This window comes from Mustela putorius, unplaced genomic scaffold, assembly GCF_011764305.1.
Source record: "Mustela putorius furo isolate JIRA1106 unplaced genomic scaffold, ASM1176430v1.1 tig00000785_pilon_pilon_pilon, whole genome shotgun sequence".
NCBI classification, from domain to species: Eukaryota; Metazoa; Chordata; class Mammalia; order Carnivora; family Mustelidae; genus Mustela; species Mustela putorius.
In genome coordinates this window covers 693,652-718,654 of record NW_025421480.1, presented here as the reverse complement: position 1 = coordinate 718,654, position 25,003 = coordinate 693,652, and the positions used below count along the sequence as shown (strand labels likewise).

The window sequence follows — 25,003 nt, the reverse complement described above, 5'->3', positions numbered from 1 at the left end:
GTCACAACAGAGGTTAATGTTTCCACATACATTATTTTAGGACATAATTCAGTCCACAGTAGAGACACTGTGTCATATCTCCCTCACATACACAAAATCAATAGAGGTTTTCATTAAAAAATAACTGCAAACATGGCTTTGGAATTATGTGTGAACTCCACTAAAAGTCAAAGAGAACCAACAAAGTTTTAAGAGAGTCAAATCGACATCACCACCACCAGTTTGAACTGAAAGAGACTAAGACTTTCCAAAATGAAGAGAGGACTCTGGACCCTCTAGTTTCTATGGACAGGAAGCAGGCTGATAAGTTTCTCAGTTGCAAACATGGATCATTTCTTACGGAAAAGCAAAGGTATCTCCCAGTACAGAGCCGAGAATTGTGGAAAATGCTGAACTAGGGAGCCACTCCCTGAGATGAGAAGAACTAGGCCCTTCATTACACTCCCCAGAAGAGGGAGATGTGACAATGGACCCCAGGTTAGATTTCAGAATGCCTTCTCTCTGCCTCTTGGCCCTCTTCATTTTAAAAGGGAATGTCCGTGGAAGCTATCCTGTCCTGTCTCACACTGCACGCTGAGGTGTGGGAACAGGTGACGTTTCGTTTTAGCTCACAGATCTTTAAATGAAGAGGAGCCACACCAAAGGCACTAGAGTTGAGGAATTTCCTTCACATAAGGGCTGGATCAGATGATGAGATTGTGGACTGCATGCCTGAAACCATAATGGGATGAGACTTTTGGGGAGGAGGTAGGACATTCTGTGTGGGAAACAAATGTGAATTACCATGGCAAGTGGGGGCAGACTGTGGTAAACTGTTTGAAAAAATGACCACCACCAGTCCTCCCGTTCCTAGATGACGGTTCCTTTGCAATGCGAGTCTCCTACTTCTCCGAACAAGATGCGAAGTCCACTCCCCCACCACTGGAATCTGGGCTGCTCTTATGAATTCCTTTGATCAGCAGAATGCAGCAGAAGTGATATATGGGATAATAGAGCCTCATCTTTAGCTTGTCTTGCCATCCTGAAACCCTGGGACCTCCATAAATAGAAGTTCAAGCTAGCCCTCTTGCAGATAAGAGACTAACTGGAGAAGAGGCCCAAGTGACAGGCCACCAACTGCCGTAATGTGAATGGGGCTCTCCTAGACCATGTAGCCCCAGGGAAGCCACCAAATTACAGTAACCACTGGAGAGATCCCAGCAGTATCAGCAAACTGCCCAGCCTAGACCAAATTATTAATCCATAGAGTCATGAGAAAAAAGTGGTTGCTGTTTGAAGACAGTTAGGGGATGGTTTACTCTGCAGCCATGTATGTGGCTAGAATGGCAGATGTGGTTTCACTTCTTCAACTACATGTGCATTAGCAATAGGAAATCGGGGGAGGACAGCTTGCGGTAATTTTCCTCAAATGGAGATTAAAATGCCATGGGCAATAAAGGCTGCGGGGACTCAATTCCCAGTTCATGGAGTGGAGTAAGACCACAGGATCCCCTCAAGCCCTCTCCAGGCAGCTTACTCCACCTTCATTCTCACATCTGCTCTCTGATGCTTGAAATTCCTTTGATGGGGCGGTTAAGGTTTCCACTACGCAAGCTAAAATACATTGCTTTAATATATGTCATTGTATTAAATGGGGACACACAAGAAAAGTAACCTACTTCGTTTCCCCAAGACATAACTGTTGTCTAAGTCTATTTGGGCTGCTGTCACCGAGTAGTACAGACTGCGCCACTTAGAAACAACAGAAGTTGATTTCTCATAGTCTGGAGGCTAGAAAGTCCAAGATCAAGGTGCTGGCAGATTCAGTATCTGGTGAGACCCTGTTTCCTGGTTCACAAAGGACTGACTTCTTGCTGTGTCCTCACACAGTGGAAGGAGCAAGGGAACATTCTGGGGTCTTTTTTTAAGGGCACTAATCCCATTCATGAGTCTCTATAGGAGACTCACATTGCAAAGGAACCGTCATCTAGGAATGGGAGGACTGGTGGTGGTCATTTTCTCAAACAATTTACCACAGTCTACCCTCCGCTCTACCCTCTGGACCTAATCACTTCCCCCAAGTATCATGTCCTGACACTCTGGTGTGGCAGTCAGGTTTCAGCGCATGAATTTTGGAGGGATGCAAACATTCCGTCTGTAGTACTGCCATCAGTTCTTTCCTTAAGAGCAGGTTTTGGGGGCAGGTGAGAGCACTGGTCGCCTGGTCTATCTAAGTTAAAGCACTATTTGGCCAGGATTCCGTCCAGGGTACAGCCTTAGCCTGTGCGATGGGAGACATGAAGAACCACAAAAATTCTCAGAGGTTGGTTCAGAAGAGTTTTAAAGATGTTCTGAAGTGATGAAAAAGAACCACAGAAACATGGAGAGGGACCTGGAAGTCAGACAACTGCCTCTGTTCGCTTTTGAAGGCATCTGTCAGTCTGGAAAATTTTCATCCCACCGTGCTTAGTGGGGGTCTTGCTTCTCATCTGGGGGAAAGGCCTGCCTCTACCACAGAGTGGCTCAGTTGCCCGCTGGCTCTGGAGTTCTCCCTGACTCCCGCCAGCAGCACAGCGCTTAAGGAAAGCTCAGACTAGAAGACCAGCGATGTTTCTGGACCTGTGTGATGGTGGGGCCATGTCTCTTGGTAGTTTCTGAGGGAAATGCAGGGCAGGTAAATGAGACGAAATATTGCAAATGACTTCGGGTGGTAGCTTCAGCTATTTTTCAATTATAAAATCTAGGTCTATGTTCCTGCAATGAAAATTCTACCAGACTGTGGTGCCATCTACATGGCTGGGCGCTTCCAAGTCTGTATCTTCATGACTTGATTTTTGTTTGGTTGAGAAGATAAGCAGATGGACATGTCTGCAGGGTTAGAACATGAGTGAAGGCTCTGGTGTAAACCGAGAGCTACGCGCACTGTACGCGTGGGGGTATTACTGCCCAACGACTGGAATAACAGCTCTGCAAACTTGATTATTCATTTCCGTCTCCTTCTCCCTCCAAGTGTGATGCTATACATCGCAGGGTTATTACTTCACTCATCACATGAACCTTTGGCCTAGTGACTTATCCCTCGAGGCATGCTATAATCACTGAGAAATGCGTTCCCTGTCACGTCTTATTGCTTAATTATGGCTCTATTTTAGGCTCCTAGAGTCATTTGGCTTGGAACAACCTCTCTTCTATGTGATCTTAGAACACACATTCATGTTGAGTTCACACGGGTCTGTTCCATGTCCACCTTGCTCTGGCTTGGGTAGTAATTACTGCTCTTTGACTCGGCAACACCTGCGGGTACTGTAATGAGTTCTTATCTTTATGCTCCTCTCCGTGTAGGACACCATCAGAAAGGCGTGTACTTCCTTTTTCTAATACTTGGGGGTTTTTTGCACTGATGAATCCCAGTGGCCCCCTCTTTGAAATCATGCAAAAACCTCTTTTCTCAATAGTCTCACTGTCGTGGTGACTGTAATTTTTTTTGAACTCAGAATGTGTACCTGTTGTGTACCTGAGGCTTTTTGTTGTTTTAGTTGGGCGTGTGTTGCCCCTTATTGCTGAAGGCAAACTGAAAGATAAGGCAGGCCCTAGATACATTCATAGATTGGGGGAGGGGGGTGGAAAGTGTACAGAGTATTTAAAATTAGAAGTGTTCTAAAAATTTGGGACTTCCGGAGGATGCAACCATGCTGTGTTCCAACCAGTCATCTTGCCTCCCATCAAGAAGATATGATCTGTATCAGCCTTTGAGTGTACATCTTGGTCCTTCAGGTAGATGATAAGCTTAAGGACAAAAGGGGCAGATCACCTCTCACGTGGCTCTGTCCATGTATGCAGCTACATACAGTGGTTTGATCAACTGCATAAAGAGATAAGGTTGCATTTTCAAGACAGCTGTTTGGGATTAGGAGCTTGCAAAAGTAGTTGACATTAAGGTAAAGGCAGATGGAGAACAGTGTCCTGCTTCGTCCCTCCAGAGAGTAGTTCAAGTCAGGCCTGGGGCAGATCTACGTTGAGAGGGGCTATAATTACCCTGGTCCGGAGTGGCCCCAGGTCTTGTCTGGCAGACTGAGTTATATCTATCAGGGCCTTTTAAAATGCTGACTTGGCTCCTTAGAAATACAAAACCCAAAACATCATTTATAAAGGTCACTGGGAATGGCCTGGGTCAGAATAACTTGAGTCCGTTCTGTGCCAATGTTTCAGAAGAGGAAGTTGCTGAATACTTAAAGCTCTTTGAGAGTACTGTGTTGCTAATTCCAAACAAAGAATGAGAGACACTTAAAGCTGAGTTTTTACTCTCTAATTCAAACGCCAATCTAGCAATAATGTATGTTCTAGAAATTCCAATCAGAGATTTCTATCATCTGACTTGGAAACCAGCTGTGCTCTCAGTGAGTACAAAGATTTACCACTCGCAAGTGCTATAATTCAGTGGAATTATGCAGAGGTGAAAAGCATGAAAAACTCTCACTGTATTTTAAATGCAATGAGAACTGTGCTTTAAGAAATTCTCTGAAACCTATAAAAATGGTTTTATTTTAAGAAAGTAGTAGGAATCTAGGTATCAGAACTCTTAAATACAGGAGTACAAGTTTACCCTTCAGAGTATGGTTTTTTAAGACAATGAGTATGATATTACTGCCACTGGTTATCTTTCAAACAGAACAAGTGAGAGAACACAAAGTAGTTAACTCCTAAATTACACATCACCTTACTAAGAGCCCTGATAACCTTATGCTCCAAGAGAAGCAAGACAAAAGGAGTTTAACAATGAAGAGGGACAGCTCTACAAAGTGCTCCAATAAATTCAGGGCAGTAATTTTGAACCAGTAAGTTCCTTCACAGAAAGTAACAATTATGTGTGGATTTACGAAGCCTTATATCAAGTCCTTCGAATTATGTTTTAAGATTTTTAAAAGATATCAGGGCTACCCTGGCAAAGCCAGTGCATATGGGCCTCATTCCAACGAGCTCCCCCTTCTTCGTCTGCGCTTACTCCTCCCACACATGGAATACAGCTGCCTCGTGCAAAACTGATGCAATATAACTTTGTCACTTATATCATCACCTGAGCACTCAGATACCACCCTGGGAAAGCCAAGCAAAGCAAGTTTTTCCAAATAATGGTATCAGCAGACCATTTATAGACATATTTGAGAGCATTTCATAAGCACAAACACAATCCCTGAATGGGTTATAAAACAAAAATTTCAGGCGGAGGGATGCAGTGAACTTTACGGCCTGATACACGTTTAAAGGACCGACCAAGAGTTTTAGACCAGCGATGTTACTAGCACTTCACATTTACGCCAACATGCCCTCCGTGAAATCGCCAACTCTCAAATCCCTCCTCCACAGGGTAAGATGGCAAAATCAGATGATCTCTGAGGTCGCTTCTAATTCCTTTATTTCATGGTTCTTCTTTCTCCATCTACCTTATAAATACTCTGACTGAGAAGTAGATTATAGATCCCTGTATGTAGCTGATCTTCGAACCAATTCACTGATGAATTTCCCTTAACAGACGCTCACACAAAAGCAGATGACGGCATCTACCACAGAGAGACACAGGCGCGTGACCACCACGGAGCGTGTAAGAATACGTACTAAAATGCTTGAGGTTTTTTTAAGAGTAAACAAAAGACCACATTATAGATGTATCAGACTCGTTTATTACTTAGAAAAATAAGAGTATATTGGACAATGATGCTTTCAGTTTTTATGACTATCATTCATAAATAAAAACACAACTATCTATATAAATGCCTGTTTAGAGAAGTCAGTAACGGAAAGCTATAATTTTAACTCAAATTACATAATATAAAAATACACAGCTCATCCACACTGCTAGGATACCCTCAAACAAACTCATTTAAAAATAGAATGTACCCAACTTTTTCAGCATTACTATAAATACAATATTACATTTGTCCTTATTCTCTTTTATAGCAGTTCTTTTTTCAAGACTTAAAATGTAGTATTTCTATTTTTTGGAATTTCTGATAAATAGATCACGATTTAATGTGAATTCACGGATTCTGTGACAAACCAACAGTATTTATTTACACATTCACATACAGCACAACATGGTGGCCAAGAATTAATGACAATAATTAACAAACTATCAAAACATTAAGAAAATCATCATTTTAACAATTTAAATGTTTTATGATAATTTACATTCAACACATATTTCCTAATAACTTTAGAAAGTATATCAATTTTTTTTGATAGGATTCCTGTATTATTTTCACCCTCGCTGTAGAAATGTTTTCACTGTCTAGATTTAAACAATGTGCTAATTAAAAACATGTATTAACAGTAAAGTTACGTGTATTAGTGTTATATTTGTGTGTGTGTATCAAGTAATCAAAACTTAGGGTGTGAATTAAAGCCATTTAGAAGGCAAATTGAAGACAAAAATAACATTACTTAAGTGTCTTTCGTAAACTCCATCTCCCAAGTTGTGTTTTGCAGCTCTAGTTATGATCCAATAAACAATTCAACATGCTACTTTTGTTTGTTTTCTTTCTCCTTCTGCCTCTTTTCACATGTTAATTTTGGTGTCTCTTTACTGACCACACAAAATAGGACTCTCATCATCAACACCTCTCCTAGGAGAAGTCAAACGAGTTCGGTGAGGTGTGAAGTATTATTTTCCCTTTTACTTTTCCATATTTACCTGGTCCAGCAACACTCTTAACCATGTAGTTTTTCTTCTGTCTTTTTAGGTTGTCTGTTCTCCCCCAGTTATCAGGGTACACCAAGGGAACTGGCCCGGGATCAAGGTGAGCTGTGCGCCTCCGTAGAAAATTAGCATCATGTGAGGGTTTAGAATGTCAAACGTGTTCTACTAAAACTAACCAGGGATTCAAAAATTAACACAGTTTTAAAGCGCACTTATCCGAGCTCACGGCATGATCTCCAGCAGAAGCGCGCGCTACTGAACCCTGTACTAGCCACATGAACAAACGCCGGCACTTCATGTGGTCCGAGCAGCTGAAATGGCCTTTACAAGAGTTTTAATTTCTTGATTTTGGCCTGGACTTTGAAGGGGAATGCTGCTGGGATTTTCACGCTGTTCATCTATCTTTAGGGAAGTGGCGTGTTCTTGATCATTTTTGCTCTCTTCGGCAAATCCTAATGTCACACTCTCCCCAGAGGGCTGAAACGGCCTCTCCAAGTGAAGCACCTGTTTCCCTGCTCCGGTTTCTTGCTCGTAAAGCAATCTCTCCACCTCCACCTCGAGCTCCAGAGTCTCCTCGTCAGCTTGTACATCCAGCTGCTGCATCAACTCTTCCAACTTCTTAGCCTTGCGGAGCTCGTTCTGCTGTATGATTGTACAGAGGTGCTCAGTGAGTCGCTCTTTAGTCTCAGTCTTGCGCTGTAGCTCTAGCTTCGCCGCGACATACTCTGCTTCAGCCCTGTCATAGCGCTTCCTGTAGGGACAGGTACAAAGATCGGTCCGTTGGTTTTCCACTTAAGAAGATATTCAAAGGAGGGCCTAGAAACAATAATTAAACTCCAGAATTGGGAAAAAATGAAGTATAATGCAGATATGGATACTCATATTTTATGTACACTTGTCCTACATGTCAGACAAACCAGGCTGGTGATGCTGAAACTTTTACAACATCCACATTTGGACCCTCTTAATGTAATGACATTCTTCTGCATTCACTTCCTCTTTCCGAAGCTGGGCTTGGATGAAAGCAGGCTGAGAGGTTAATTCAGTGGTGAGCTAGCTCTGGTCAGGGAGAGCCCAGATTTGTAGGTGTTTCTCAATTTCTGCATTATAACTATCACCACCATGGCCAATTTCAGGCTGTTAATGTGACATCGCTAACTGCAGAACTGGAAAGAGATACACAAAATCTGCTCTCATGAACCAGTGTAACCTAGCTCCAGCACACAACTGGTCAACATGTATGAGAGGCCAAACAAAATAAGAGAAGAAAATCTGTATCTCTTAACAGATAAGAAAAGGAAGAAGAATCTTGGTAGAGAAGGATATGGACAGTGGTTGCAAGGTGAATGTAAATGATACTAGGTGAGGCAAGAAGCAAGCATCAAGAAGAACAGAAACATTTCAGGATAGGTTTAGGATGGATTTCTCAATGCTAGCACTATTAACCACTTGGACATATCATTCTCTGTTCTAGGGAGCAGTCCTGTACACTGTAGGACGCACAGCAACATCATGGGCTTTCTCCCATCCACTGGTAGCACCAAATATTTGTAATAACCAAAAAGGTCTCCAGATGCTACCAAAAATCTCCTCAGGGGCAAAAACTGCCCCCCGTTGAGAATCCCTGGGTTAAGTTGTTCCCTCTCCATTCTGCAACAACAGACTACTGTTAGACTTTGTTTAGGGCACTTTTCTATTTACACACACACACACACACACACTCTCTCTCTCTCTCATTCTAAAGATAGGCAACACCAGTCTTAGAAGTAAGGTGATTCTGCTGGGGAAGTTACCCTGTAATGTCTCTTTTTTTCCTTTGTATTAGGTTGACACAAAAAGAAAAACTAGTCAGTTTATTGTCTTTTACCTTTTCTTTCAGCCAGGAAAAGAGAATGACCCACATTTATCAACTAATTTTTCAGTTTAATTACCACTAACAGTTGTGAAAGTCATGGTGCCTTACCTTTACGAATGCCTACATCAACTCAATGTAGTAAGTACTTTCTGGCACTACAGTTACAGCAAAACAGAAACAGTTTTATCTCCTAACGCAAGATTCTCTGTCTTGAAAAAGAATATAGTGAAAAAAATGAAAGGATTTGATTTTTAGAAAAGCTATGGTTCAAAACCTGCCTTTGCCATTTACTGTGTATATACCTGTTTTGGTCAAGGCCTTTTCTGGATGTAAAGAACAGATGTCCAGTCAAACTAGCTCAGGTGAAAAGTGGGTTTTATTGTAGGATACAAGAGGCAATCTCACAAGCATGTCATCAGAATCAAAAACTATTCTCTTTAATGCTCAGCAACCACAGTTTCTCTCATTGTGGCTTTCCAATCGTACCTGCAGCCCAATACGGCCGCCAGCTGTGGCTCTGCACCATATACACTCCACTCAGTTACCCTGTAATGGCGGGCGGCTGGGGGAGGGAGGGAGGGAGAGAACCAGGTTGGCTGAGCGTGGCACATTAGTTTGGACAGAGCTCCTAGCATCCAGCCAGGCCACCGGACTCCTATTTAACCTCTGGCCTGAATGTTCTGGAGTCGGTGGCCCATCCTTGTTTTAATTAGGTGTGGCCCAGGGTCAGCACCATGAGTATAACACACACCTAGTTCCTAAGGAAGAGGCTGGAGAATATACGTGCCACGTCTGAAAATTCTAGTACAGCGATCCTTGGTAGTATGTTCATCTGAGTTTTGGTTTATTTGTAAAATGGCAATGATATTATTACTTCATAGGAGCATTAAGATTAAATGGTATAAATAGGGAAAGTGTCTCACCCGGTGCCTGGTAGGCACTTAAGAAACAGAACTTCTTCAGAGCACCAGAATCCAAAAGCATTATCACTAAACACGTAGTGTATCTCAAGCTAAAATTAGGCAAAGTTTCAGGACTCGGTGTTTATACTTGAAAACTGTTATTTATATAATGTTCATTTACCATTCTTTTTTTTTTTTTTAACTGTCACCTAGTAACTCTAAGAATGAGAAAACTAGCTGTTTTTCAATTACTCTCTATGATAAAAGAATTATTTCCAAAGGAGCCTTGTTGGACATGTGAATCCCTCATTTTCAAACTTTGTTAACATGTCCTGTTTATGAATGTTCTTGCATTAAGCTTAAGAGCTCTGACAATATCTCCACAGGTATATGATACTTTGCCCCTTCCCCCAACTCAAACCTCCTTTCTGTGTTCTGGGGTCTCCCTCAGCCAGCCAGAGTCAGCTAGTAAAGATTTACTGACTGGGCTCATGAATGCTGAATTGAAATTAAATTTGCAAATAGGTCCCTAGGTTTCCATTGATCTTTCACCCTGGATAAATCACTGAAGATTTTGCATTTTGTTTATTTACTTAAAGTTCCTCTGGCCAGAAACATGCATATATATTCGTGCACAGAGTGATTTATGTTTGAAATATTGATTAATTTCACAAACTGCACTGCAAGCCGGAGGGTCGGGTGAATAATACCAACTCAGTATGATGACGTTTTGGGACAGAATAGTAAGAGCATTATACGTAACGCAGTAAAATAAATTGAACTGGAAATGTAATTACAGAATTGTTTTGTTATTTTAAAGGGGACATCGAGTGATTTAATGAATGTTATTTAAAGGATTCTAGAATCTGTCTCTTGGTTTTGGTATCCTGATATTTTTTAAGAACTCAACCATTAACCCATGGCATGCTGTTTGGTTCCACTGGTCCACTTTTAGTTTTCTTGTTCCTTTTCCAAGCAGTTCTAACTATTTGTAAGGATCAACATATAAAGGTTCTTATACTAAGAAAGGACAGAATAAAACTACATTTTGCAATTACTGTATGGGCCCATTGGATCCTTTTATACATCTGAGATACATTGTAGGACTGTTGAGATAGGATATATTGTTCCTGTATCTTGAAATATTTTGCCATTTTATCACCCTGGGAATTATTTCCTTATTACTCATCAATTATTCCCATTTATGCAGAAAAACATTAATAAGAAAACAGAGAATGACGGAATGACCTAAAGGATGATGCCCCAGTGAAAATAAATAATCATTGCTTAGTTTCCTTACTGTTTTGTTCAAAGTATTACATCATCTTTCAAAAAGATCTAAAAAAAAAAAAAAGAGTAGAAACACCATATCTGTAATCTATTTTCAGCTTTCACTAAACGCACTTCAGAATTAGTATTTTTCATTTTCTGCCCACAGTGACAAAGTAGAGAAAGTTGACAGATGAAGACATGTCGCAGCTATTAGACAAATCAAAAGACCAATGTTGTGGTAGGTTAAAAACATGGCCACCCACAGAAACTCACTTCCTAATCCCCAGAATCTGTGAATATTATCTTACATGGTAAGAGATGTGATTAAGTTAAAGATTCTGAAAGGAGTTTATTCTGAATCATCCAGCTGCACCCTAAATACAGTCACATGTATCCTTTTAAGAAGGAGGCAGAGGAAGTTTTGAAAGAGAAGAGGAGGAAGCAATGTGACTACAGAAGCCCAGAACTTGGTGCAGCCACAAGCCAACGAGTACCCGCAGCTCCCACGGACTGGGAGAGGCAAGGAATGGATTCTGCCCTGAAGTCTCTGAAGAAGACCGACCCTGCCAACGCCCGGATTTCAAACTTCTGGCTTCCAGAAATATAAGAGAATAAATTTCTGTGTTTTAAATCACCCAGTTTGTGGTAACTTGTTAGAGCAGCCCTCTGAACCTAATATCAAGGCCGAAACAGCAGTCTAGGTTCTAGATGGTGAAACTGATCCCATACGGTGAAATCTCAAGAGTAGGAGACTTGAGAAAAACATGTTCTAGATGAACTTTCTCAAGCTCAGAGTCAATGAAGAAAAAACATATTTCTGAGTATAAAAAGGAAACACTATTCTCTTGGAGTTAATAATTCCAACAGAAAGAATTCGATCACACAGTATTTTAAGTACTTGGACCGTCTTGTGTTGTGAAAGGATGTAACTGCATTCTTTCAGCTTTCCATGATGTTGGGAGTCAAACGTTATTTGACACAAAGAGGTCTTCTATGCTTACATTCTTATTAAAATTGTTAATAAAGAGCTGTTTTCCACAATCCCTATTATTTTTACTTCTATAAATTATACATAAAACATTTAAGTATATATGTGTGTATATGTATGCACATGTAAGTGTTTATGTTAATGGGAGCATCTATTAAACATAGATAGCAAACACCAATTACAGTATTTCCTGGTCCACGAAGGGTCAAAGAAATGTTCTACACACAGCCACTCTGTTTCACAAGGTGGTCTAATGAAGCATACAGTAGCCTGGTAATCACTCTGTTTCACAAGGTGGTCTAATGAAGCATACAGTAGCCTGGTAATCACAGATGGGAAGAGAAGCAATAATTCTCTCAATTTGCTTCACTCAAAGTGTTGGTCTCCTTAAAGTGATCTATTCTAACAATGCCCTATAGAAACTAATTTTAAAGCAAAGTCTGGACTATTAATTATCTAAGAACCTTTTGTGGATACTGCACTATACTAAAAAAATATAATAATATTTTTATTTAAAAAGAAAAAAACACAAGATCTCCAAGAGAAACTGGCTGCCTTGGGGATTAGCTACCAGTAGAAATCTAAACTACAATACTGTATCACCAACCTCTAATTTCTCAATAACCACAGATGTAAATTTAGAAAATGTTTTAATCTTATGACTGAACCAGATACAACACTGGTCCTAATCACAATTGTCTATGGCTTCTCTTTGATTTCTCTCAACATCTTAGCTTTTTAAAGACAGCCTCACACATACAATATGGATATTCACATACAACTATGTCAGTATCAATACCACGAGAAATTGCCATCTTTGTTAAAAGACGTAAAATTTTATCTAAAAATTTTTACTATGTAAAAACTTACTAAAATTTCATTAAACACACTTATATATTATGGGATGTTTTCTTCTTTAACCAGTAATCCAACCTTCTTTGTGTTCTCTGAAGACTAAAACTGACATTTCTTATATTATGTTCAGTAAACAAAAGTATCCTTCTCCAGCCTCCTCTACCACAGAATTAAAATATAATGACATGATTTTCTGTAAAGGTATCCATAATAATCTGAATTATTCATATAAAGGGCTACAAAGGCCTAAGAGTGTTCCTCTGGTAAACTTAAGTTTACAGAGAATAAAATACACTGAAAATCCAGGATTAGTTTTATCTTAATAAAATCTTGGTTACTTCCTTAAAGACCTTATTAATAGAAATCTGGAACCTCCAGTTATCAGCTACTGATGACATTAAGTTAAGCAGCTAATTAATAAAGGCAACCCATTAAGCCTAATAACATATGGTCAAACAATTACGAAAATCACAAGGACACCACAAACCTCTTTCTTAATAAACCCTGAGTTAAAAACCACAATCAAGCATTTCTGCTTTATTAAACTGTTAAATAAACATTCTGATGCTGTGGTTTACCCTGGACTAATGAGGCATTCTGATTGATTTCTAGTGTTACAGAGAGAGATGCAAAACTGAGTCATTAACATGGCATTCCCTTGTGAAAAAAGACAATTCAGGATGATTAAAGCAATGCTGAAAGGACTGAAAACCCTGAAATTGGACGTAATTTTTTGCCCTTTTTTCTGCTTGCAAAGTTCATGTAATCCTTTACATGTGTTAGTTCATTTTGAAAATTCTCCACGATGAATTTTTCACTAAAAAATGCCAATGGTTGAAACCAAGAAAACACATGATAGCAAACTACTGTATCAGAATACAACTGAAAAGAAAAACAAAAATAGAAAAATCTTCAAGCTTTCAAGACAGAGTGGTATTTTCTTTAAAATACTCACAGGCTTTAAAAAAAAAAAAAAGCTAGATTTTCTTTCTTTGATGAAAACTGAAATGAGAATTAGGCTAATCTCTAAGGACCATCTCAGATAACCAAAATTTCTTAATATAAAGAGTACAGAGTTGGTGTTAGAACAACAGAATTTGGGGTCAAGTCATTTAGACACTTAAGAGTCCCAAACATTACATAGCTGATGGTTTAGCAAGAAAGACTAAAACGTAAATAAATAATGCAAGACACGCTCTAACAGGAATATGAACTAGGGTGGGCCAAATTTAAGGAAGACTTATGCTGCATTTAGTACCAAACAGGAAGAGAGCACCTAATGGTACTGTTACGAGGCTTCAATGACAACATACCTGAGAGCTCCTGGCTCTGCTGGCCATAAACATTAATTTGCTCTGACTGCTGGGTCAGAGTTCTCTCAACTCACCGCGCACACGAATACTCGAGGCTGGCCTGATCTATCCGGTTTCTGAGGATTCCAATGTCAGCTGACACCATGTCATCTAGAGCCTGTAACTCCTTTTGAATCCGCTTTAGTTTCAAGGTCTCTGCTTGAGTTCTTTTAGATCTAGAAAAATGAATAGAAAAATAAAAACATTTTAAAATCACGTATCTATACACAATATTAAGTGAAAAAAGCAACCTACTGTATATATAATATGACTTTAATGTATAATTTTTAAAAATTAGGAAAAAAAAAAAACCCAGCACAAATTGAAATAAAACAAATGCTGGCAACATTTTGGTTTATCTCTAAGACTGCATTTGTTCTGTTTTCCCTTATTATTCCAAAACACAAAGGAAAATGTAAGATTAAAAAAAAAACAAAAAACGAATAGTTCACTTATCGGTCTATGATTATTCACGAGGATGAGAGTAAACATTGAAAGAATAGATCTGTATTCTCTTTACATGGAACATCCAACAAAGCTTTCTAAATTTCTAGCCTTAAATTCTTGCTAAGCCCATTTTCATGTGTTTGATACTTAGTGGACAAAGAACTGATGCCTGTATTAAACACCATTTCTTTATATTTTTTGGTTTTAACCTTTTTAGGACCCATTTCCTCCAAAGTTGTATTACTTTAATTTTTGCTTTTTCGGCAATATTACAGTTCCTCAAAATTCCTTCAGGGGCTCAAAACTAAATACTCTTAACCCTTTGTTTAAAAGCACATTCAACTTCAGTGCCCTCACCACCCCCAAACACACTGAAAAAACAGAATACAAAAGCCAACCTTCAAACTGATTTCACTTATTTCAAAGTTTCATGCCCATTCTCACAGAATAAAACTCCCCCAGAAAACCACTATATTTCCACTTATAATCTCCTGATTTCTACTCCATTATGCATTTTCACTTGTTTTCTGCCTATAAAAAGTTAACAGTAAGTACTTCACTGGTGCATTTATTAATAATCTAATCAGGTTATGTTTCCTTACATTTCTGCCTGTATCAGTACTTTTTGTCTTCAACCAAATGCAAACAAAGGACAAGTGTTGAGCCTATAAATCTTTTTGTAAAATCCCCAGTGAACAGCTTCCCCTTCTGAAGCTGAAGACTAGTAACTGAAGTGATTTCTAAAATCACTTTTCACTTTCAATAATCATGTTGTTGTTTTTCTTGAAATGTAAGTTCAGTTAGTTGCATATTTCCTATGTTTCATGAAAGATCAAGGGGCACTAACTGAAGAAAAAAAAAATCATCATTTTCAAATACGTATATCCCTGACAGATAAATTCTGAATGACTCATACACCACCTACCTGCCCTTCTCTCTAGCCCTGTCCCTACCCCTCCCCCAACATATACACCAGCTTCAATAACCAACAGTTTTGCCAGGTTTTTTCTGGAGATCTGAAAAGAAAATGCCAACAATATCGCTTGCATTTCATTCTTACTATTCTCAACCATTATTTCATTGACTAAGTTTGGTTTCCTAAGGCCACAGCACACTGGAAATTACAAACTAAAAGGGCAGAAAGATTAGGTGAGAGAGGTGGAAAGTGGCTCAAATGGGAATACTGCTGTTGGAGGCTAGCACAGTGTACTAAAGGGAAAACAAACCGACACTGGGAGGGGACAGAAAAGTCGAAGTGCATGTTAATAGCGCAAAGGGCTCACAATGGTGACCTTGAATCACTGATGAAACATTGTATTGTGTATTAGTGAGGGCAGGTAAATTATTCAAGAAAAATATCCATAGAAAACACAATTAAGATTTCTGGGAGTGGAGTCACTTATGTGGAATAAATAATCTTAACTCTTTTACATGTTGCATGACTAGAGCCTCCCCGTATCAAAATTAAAACCTGCATTTGTTGCTAATACACTTATCCTGATGGCTATTCACCATTTCCTTAGGATGTGTAGATGGTTAAAATGGAAAACACTGATGTTGATTCTGAAGTTCTAACTGCATCTGTATTCACAAATTTGGTATAGTTTAGGCTTACAAAGTCCTCTTTAATAAATGAACACTGGAATTTCAGTATCATTTATAAAAGATAATTTGTATAGTTTAAAAGTAACACTGTAGAGGGCTGCCTGGCTGGCTCAGTCAGTAGAGTATGTGACTCCTGATCTCAGGGTTGTTGAGGTCAAGCCCCATACTGGGCATGGAACCTACTTTACAAAAAACAATTAAAAAGGAATGTTGTAGAGAAAATGTCAATTTATCAAAAGAGACAAGGGAAAACAAATACAGAACATGACAGAACCGATCCCAGGTTACTAACAACCTCTCCTAGTTCAGGTGCCTCACCTTTCTGCAATAGCTTTAGCCAAAAGAGCTTTCTTACGTTTATTTTTCTCTTCCATTAGCCGTTGTTCCTCCTGGAGGACTTCCCAACGAGACTTTTCTTGCCTAGGGAACAAAAAATTTAGAAAAATTAGTTTTTGAAACCCCATCCTACACCTTACCAGGCTAAGCCCCCCTTTGTATAAAATTTAATCAACCAGATTATGTATATTTTCTTTCAAAAACCCTCTTAAAAGGAACCCATCTGCAGCTCATTATTTTGTTCTAATAGGAACCAAGATTATGATTTGAAGTCAAGAAGGCTTACATAAACTGGACCTCTGAAATCCATTATATGTATATAATCTAGGAAGCCACAAACTGGAAGCCAGAGTACTATGGCGTTTCTTAGGAGAACAAAGAAAGTTGTATAAGTTAATTATGTATTATATGCAAAATGGAGAGCAAAATAAATTGACATCTAGCTAATACCATGTTCTATCTTTTAGAGTTTCTATACTGAAAGTCTCTACCACTTAACACTCTCAGGATAATAAACAACATTTATTTCATTTTTTTTTTTAATTTGCTTACTTCCAGCTCTCAAACATTTTTAAACAGAGTAAAACACCATGAGCTAAGTTTTGAATGCTGGGCTACCGAGAAACTTCAAAGATCTGAAAGTAGCTTTCCATCTGTTCAATTCTGAGAGACTTAGATTAAAATTTCTCATAAATTCAACAACATGATATCAACTCAAACAAGGTCACAATCAAGCTATTCATTCCTTTTACTGTCATTTCTTATGGCCATCGTTATCAAAATTCTCTAGTCCTAGCCCTAGTAACCAGTTCCACATTAATCACTTTTTTCCCCATTCCCACCGCCTCCACCCTGGACCTGGCACGGGGCCACTCTCATTTTCACGATCGCAGGCATCTTCTCACCCAGTGCTTGAGTTCCAGTTCAGCCAGCGCCCTCCCCTGAATGCGCTGCAATGCAGACACCTCCATTTTCTCTAACCTCTGTTTTGATCAGGGTATCGCTCCCTGGAGGCCTTCGTGATGCGCGACTGTATCAGGGAGCTCGACAGACCGGAAGCCTCAGCTTCCACATCCTCCTTCATCTCCCTCATTCTCTCCTATTCTCCGGCCTCACTTCTGCCTCTTCCAGAGATGTGAGATGCCATCTCCGAGCATTCTGTAGGATAGATCTTTCCTTTCCCTTTCTTATAGGCTCAGAATTCCTCCTTTTCAACAACAGTCCCCCAAATTGCACGTCTTCTATGAAAATTTTCCCAAGTACCTAAAAATTCTTTTTCCTAACAACATTCTAAATTGTCCAGCTCAATTTAAACCCACCCTCCCTACTGGTCTCAGGTCTGTGTAGATAAACTACATTTAAAGACATTTAAATGTATGCACTTGTTCAATGTTGTTTTCAGAATTCAAGAGGCTTTGTAGCTCTTGTAAAAATGACCTCTGGGTTGTGAACTCACAGCATAGAATCTGGATCAGAGAAATCCCAAGATACCGTGAGACTCAGAAAACAGAAAACTGATAAACCAGGAAGAAACAAACATGAGCGGATATTAAAACATAAGCTATAGGATAAATATTTTGAGAACTCACAAGTGATAGAATGGCAATTTCCATAAAGAATGTCTCTAAACTAAATTCTGGAGGTAGTTTCTATAAAAGCACAATAAACAAAGAATAAAAAGAAATCTAAGGCGGAGCTGAGTTGTTTTATTAGTTCTCTCCGTTTCAACTTTCCTTGGACCATCCTTTCGTATCTCTTCACATATGGGTCCAGAAAGACCTAAACGTGAACTCCAACTCTGCGACGTACTAGTTATGTATTTGCTTTGCGAATAAAGTTATCTTTTCTGAGTCCAAGAGATCTACGGAGAGAACATCATGAATAGGTACTGTAGGCTGCTGCAAAGACCAAGTGACGTCACATGTACGGCGCGCCCAACACTAACGCTTACAATACATTTAGGGGTAGGATTCTTTAACAGGTTATACATTATACTTCTAGGTTAGCACATAAAGGAGAAAATGTTAAAACTATTATTTCTTCAAAGCCTAACTGAGGAAAAAAAAGTAAAATGGAAAAAAGTCTCACGGATATATAGACTTACTAACAATTCCACTTTCTTTTTTTCCATTCTGCAGTCTGGCTTTGGGGGCAGAACCTCGGTGTTTTTGTGACTATCATGGGAATTCTCAAGTCCCAGTTCCCTTGGTGGACTTTCAGTCCCCTGTGATTTTCCATCACCGACAGGAGAGGCGAGTGTAAGAGGACCAGGAGGAACACGGAGAGAAGAATGTGGTCCTGGACTATTAAAGCTTGATTTTGGTGCAGAAAGCAGCTGCTCTGGAGGTACTGAGCTTGATCCATCTTGAAGTCCAAGTTTTTGGCTTTGCTCTTGAAGAGCTTTTTCCCGCTGAAGTTGTTGTCGACTTTTCTTCACAGGGAGACGTCGCTGTGGTTCAAATGGATCTGTGCGAAAAGAGAGTGGAGAAAAGTTCCCTTGTGTGAGCAGCAAGCAGAGTTTCTCTAAGAAAATAAAGGATTAACATTAAACTCTGAGGATCATTCTACAGGACTTCTCCCTTCTTCCCTACCAAAAAGCCCAGGGAAAAACAGCCATCTTCCCATAGCATTTTAATAGTTCTCCAATCATACTGTTAATATTTTTAAAAAACTGTCCCAACTCAAAATTTACCTTAAAAGATGTCCATTTGTCTGCTGAGTTAGGCCTCAGAATAAAAATGCAAGGCTTCTTTTTCAACTTGAATTGAGAACTGCCTCAACAATCAACTAATTTGACCACACAAGGTAGGCAAATGCATCCTTGATTGGTCTTAAATTATTTATGATTCTATCTGCTCTCCTGAACTAAAATGGTGGCTGCATTTACAGACAGGCTACACCTTTCTTAATAGCAGATCTTAGGCCTATCTGATACATAGGTAGATGATATGCACGAAGTATAATGAAATCTCTTATTTCCAAGAATGCTAGTTAACCCTCAATTGTTAGCTTTCATCTTCCAGAGCAGAGCAAGGTAGTGTTCCCCAAAGTCAGTTAGCCTTTAATCAATATATGCAAGCTAATTTTAATAGCAGCCTAAGCAAACCAATAGAGGATGATAAAACAATTGGGAGGAATATTTTTTTTTTAAAGCACTATAAAATAAATAAACCTCACTATACTTTTTGGGTTATCCATGTCAGTGTTAACCTTTTAAGACAGAATGTGGGAAAATTTACTCACTATCACACTGTATTTAATAAGATCTGTAAATGATATGGTTTACAAAATACCTGGGAAAAGAAACTGTGGTGAAGTCCCTGTGAAGGAACTCAAATAGAGCTTTTAAAATTCTGTACATTGACTTCTGAAGCAAAACAAGCCTAGTATTTAAATCTTCCAAAGGAGAATTAAAAGCTCTAGAGTCACAGTTCCAGTACTGCTTTTGTCCAGCTCAATAATCTTAAGCAAGTCAATTAATTATTCCACACCTCAGTTTCTTCATATGTCAAAGGGGTGAAAATTTACCTGCTCTACTTAACTCATGGAGTTTGTGTAAGGATTAAATGAAACAGGCAAAGAAAATATCTTTAGAAGATACATGTACCATCAAAAGTAAAATGTTATTACTGTTTGCTTTTGCCAGAAACACAAAGTAGCCCCCTCTATTCTGGGACAGAAACTTATTCTTAACCACAGGTCTTTAGCCGCACCATCAGAAAATGCCACTGAGACTGTTTACTTCCCTGCTACGCTCACGAAGCTGAATTAATAGTCCCTACGAAATCAGTACTGCAGCTTCCATTGTATTTTGCATTTTCACAGAACCTGCATATGAAATTAAAACTGCTACAATAATCAAGTAACAAGTAATAAATCAAACAATAAACTAGACCACTTAAAAATAGAACATATGATATAAAAATACCTGGAACTAATAAGCCATTATAAAAGGTTGCAGAATGCAAGATTAATATACAAAAGTCAAATGCCTTCCTATGTACCAACAATGAGCAAGTAGAATTTGAAATTAAAAACACGATGCCATTTGCATTAACACTAAAAAAACATGTAATATTTAGAAATAAATATAAGAAACCAGAAGATCTATAAAGAAAGCTACAAACTCTGGTAAGGAAATCAAAGAACTAAATGGAGAGATATTCCATATTCATGAACAAAAGATTCAATACCGTCAAGATGTCAGTTCATCTCAACTTGATCTACAGATCCACTGCAATCCCAATCAAAATTCCAGACAAGATATTTTGTGCAAACTGACACAATGACTTTCCAGTTTATCCGGAGAGGCAAAAGACTCAGAATACCCAGTATTCTGAGGTATTCAGAATAAAAACTGCAGGACTGGCATTACTTGACTTCAAAACCCACTATTAAGCTGCAATAATAAAGACAGTTGGTATTCGTGAAAGAATAGACAGACCAATGGAGCAGGACAGAGAGCACAGGAACAGACAAATGACTCATGAAATAGAAGAGAGAACCCAGGGAGAGGCTCAGACATGCACGGAGCACTGGTACATGACTGAGATGGCCCGGCCTATCAAAAGCAGAAGGTGGCCTCATTCAGTAAATGGACATGAGGAAAAAACTGCTGTAAGCAAAAGATAATACCATACCTCACACCATACAAAAACAAACAAAACATTCCCCAAATGGGTTAAGGGCTTAATGTCAAATCAAAACTTTAAAATTCTTTTTTTTTTTAAGATTTTATTTATTTATTTGACAAACAGAGATCACAAGTAGGCAGAGAGGCAGGCAGAGAGAGAGGGGGAAGCAGGCTCCCCGCTGAGCAGAAAGCCCGATGCAGAGCTTGATCCCAGGACCCTGAGATTATGACCTGAGCCGAAGGCAGAGGCTTTAACCCACTGAGCCACCCAGGCGCCCCAAAACTTTAAAATTCTTATTAGAAGCACATTTCTTTATGCAGCGTTTTGAATCTGTTGTAGTTTACAATAAAAATGACTGTTAAAAACTCTTAATTGAAAATAAGCATTAATATCTTATGGTAGGGTACTATCACCTCATGGTAGGGTACTAAGTTCTTAAGACACAAAAATGTTGGGGCGCCTGGGTGGCTCAGTGGGTTAAGCCGCTGCCTTTTGCTCACTCAGGTCATGATCTCAGGGTCCTGGGATCGAGTCCCGCATCGGGTTCTCTGCTCAGCAGGGAGCCTGCTTCCCTCTCCCTCTGCCTGCCTTTCCGTCTACTTGTGATTTCTCTCTGTCAAATAAATAAATAAAATCTTTAAAAAAAAAAAAAGACAAAAATGTTGAAAATTTTCACCATATTAAAATTAAATACTTTATCAAAAGGTAAAAGTTAAAAGACAAGTTACAAGCTAGGAGGAGATATTCAGAGAAGATATTCATAATATACCCAGCAAAGATCTAGTGTCAAGAATAAGTAAATTATGAATATTTTCTTTAGGCATTGACAGCATTGTAGCTGCACTTTTTTCAGTTTTTAGTAGGAAATAAGTCATACATCAAATACATGTATGTGTTATAGTCACATATCCAACCTGGATGGATAATTAAAAACAGTAACATTTACAAATAAAATATGACTATAATAGACATAACTGCTATTTAATGACAGACGTCATCCTCTCTTTTGGAACACACAGATAATTGCACTTATTGGCCTCCAAATTATATTACTTGCTTTTGTTAAATGAAGGGTAAGTATGAGTGACACCGATCATTTACTGACAGAAGCACTGAGTTGCTCATGCTCAATTCTCAACCTTTTTCTCTTCATGCCATGGTGAACCCCTAAATGATAGCACCAAAACACAATGTGAAGTCCTTATATGGGAAAGAGTGACTTGCCCGACCATATCGGACATGAAGCTAGAGTGAAAAATAAACATTACTTTAAACAGTTGATATATTAGGGCTATTTGTTATGGTAGCATAACTTGTCTCAACTTGATTTCATTATTACCAATACTGTTGAAATTCCCGATGTATTTGCCCCTTCCAGATAATATTTCCTTGCCTCTCTAGTATCCTGCACTTTGATGTCCTATGTTCCCAAAGAATATACCTATGCCGCATGATTCTGTCCTTCTACAGATGGTATCAGGTTGCTCTTCTGAGACTTGCTCTTTTCATGCATTTTATTTACGAAATTTACAAATGTTAATGCTTCATACATTATACTTCATACATTGACGTAGCTGTACAGCAGCCCACCGGACTGGTTATAATACAATTTACTTATCCCCCCCCTGCCTTTTTTTAAATGAACACTTGGTTTGTTCCCAGCTTTTTAATACTATAAGTAAGAATTCTAAGTACAGGGGCACCTGGGTGGCTCAGTCGGTTAAGCGTCCGCCTTCAGCTCAGGTTGTGATTCCAGGGTCCTGGGATGGAGCCCTACCTCAATCCTGCTCTGCGACGAGTCTGCTTCTCCTCCACCCTCTGCCTGCCACTCCCCCTGCTTGTGTGCTCTCTCTCCCTCTCTAACTCAAATAAATAAATAAAATCTTTAAAAAAAGAACGTTAAGAACATTCTTAATCTTTCCTCATGTGCATATGGGTTTCTCTAGAGTGCTGTCATGCATCTTTTTGCTAGCAACCAACTCCATCTTCATGGATTACTTAATTGTATTTTTAAGGTTGGAGAACAACTGGAAGAAGCCTTAAAAATTAAAAGTTCAGATCTTCTAGTTGTACAAATGAGAAGTCCGAGGTAAAAAGATTTAGAGGTCCAGCGACGAGATCTATATGCCAATCACTGTGTTTGGCTACGGGTGTACAAAAATGCCAAGTAGGGCAGACACAGACTGGTGGTTGGTGACTGTGCTCTAAGTCTCGCTATGGTACGACAGGCCTGGACACTAACATGCTTCCAGCTCTTCTCTATCCCAGACTGCAGAGAGAGTTACAAACGTACTTCTACATGATGAATCTACTGTTATAATTTAGTCTATATTAAGTCTTCTTTCCCTTGGCAAACTCACCTCTGCTAAAGCATAATCTCTGAAATCTTTCCAAGCTCCAGCCAACCCCCAGCTAACTTTGCAGCAAGCTCTTGTAAGCTTCCTATTACCCGTTACATTATCGTTTGTCTCCTCTCGACTCGGGGCGCTTTGAAGGACGAGGCCTGCTTCCTCTCCGACCGTGTCATGCAGAAGCTGGTAGCTCTCACTTCGTGGGACGGAAGCACGGACACTGTACTCTGTACACGCAAGTATGTGAGCCCATGTTCCAAACACAGAACATCAAGGTAGGAGTCCACTGTAGTATCCCTTTTATGATACAATTCTTTTTTTTTTTAAAGGATTTTATTTATTTATTTGACAGACAGAGATCACAAGCAGGCAGAGAGGCAGGCAGAGAGAGAGAGAGAGAGGGAAGCAGGCTCGCCACTGAGCAGAGAGCCCGATGCGGGGCTCGATCCCAGGACCCTGGGATCATGACCCGAGCCGAAGGCAGCGGCCCAACCCACTGAGCCACCCAGGCGCCCCTATGATACAATTCTTGAAGGCCTCTGGGCCAGTCAAAAGCCCCTCCACGGGGATCATCCACCCGGGCCCTACGTTCCCACTTGACCACTTGGTCCACGTCAGCCTCGGGATTTCACGTCCGCGCTGACAAGGCACAGACGCACCCGAGCAACACCAGTCTGATCACGAACCGACAGAACGCACGCCAGCTTCCTTCCATTTGCTCCCAAGCAGAGTCTGTCCGTGACGGTCCCGGGCGGCCGGAGCGCGTGGCACCTCCAGAGCCGTGAACCGTCAACCACACACAAGCATGATTCACCCCGAGAGCTTCTCCCCAAGCAAATCCAGTCCCTCCATCCCGAGAAAACGAGCGAGCACAGCGCGCGGCCCGGCGAGGCGCTCACCGCGGCCAGCAGGTCCGACCCCACGCGCACCTCTCCGAACCCCAGGGGCTCCCGCGCTCGACCGGCAGAGCTGGGTCCTGCGGCGACCAGAGCGAGCGCAGGACCGCAGACGTCTGTGAAAGCACCGTCTTCCCGCGTCTGTGCCGACCCCGCGCTCCCCCCTGCCCAGCCACCGGCGACTCCGGAAAACTCCTCAGAGCCGGACGCGGCGCCCGCCCCTCCCCGCGACCCCAGCGCCGCGACCCCAGCCCCGGCTCACCCGCAGCCTTCCACAGGCAGCGCGGGGCGGGCGGCGCGCCGCCTCTCCCGGGGCCCCTTCCCTCCGCCGGGGAAAGTCACGTCCACATCCCGGCGCCGAATCCCGAACTTGCCCTCCCACAACAGGATCCCGGTTCCTGGGACTCGCCCCTCGCGCCGCGGCTGCCGACACACGCGCCTCGGAGCCCCCCGCCCCTCCTCCAAACACCAACCCGGTACCGTCCCCCCACCCCCGGCCCCTCAAAGCGGCAGCCCCGCCCCTTCCCCTCACTGAACCCGAGGACGACACCTCCGCCGGCACGACCCGTTACCTTTAGCCTGCTTCAGTCGCCTCAGCTCCTCGTCAGAGAAGCCGGCCCAACCCCGCGCCATGCGCCTCGGCAGCCCGCGCCCCCAGAACGCCCGGACCTCGGAGCCGCGACTGCCAACGCGACGGCCCAGGCACATCCGGGTTCTCTCCCGGCCGCGGCCGACCGACCAATCAGCGCTCCGCGCTCCGGCGACGAGGCCCCCTCTCGCCTGTCGCAGGGCCCCGGCTCCGTCCGAGCTGCCTCCGGCGCTGCCGGACAAACCGCC

The 25,003-nt window shown here is 40.9% G+C and overlaps 1 protein-coding gene across 1 annotated transcript; it reads right to left on the bottom strand.

Moving 5' to 3' along the window:
• Positions 1-5,637: 5,637 nt before the first annotated feature.
• On the bottom strand, positions 5,638-24,912 carry GORAB (golgin, RAB6 interacting). Its single transcript, XM_004756877.3, has 5 exons — positions 24,739-24,912; positions 18,394-18,751; positions 16,268-16,369; positions 13,933-14,073; positions 5,638-7,424 (listed from the first exon to the last, which is right to left on the bottom strand). The coding sequence occupies exons 1-5, from the start codon at positions 24,872-24,874 to the stop codon at positions 6,968-6,970; spliced, it is 1,194 nt and encodes a 397-aa protein (XP_004756934.2). The 5' UTR covers positions 24,875-24,912; the 3' UTR covers positions 5,638-6,967.
• Between the last annotated feature and the right edge of the window lie 91 nt (positions 24,913-25,003).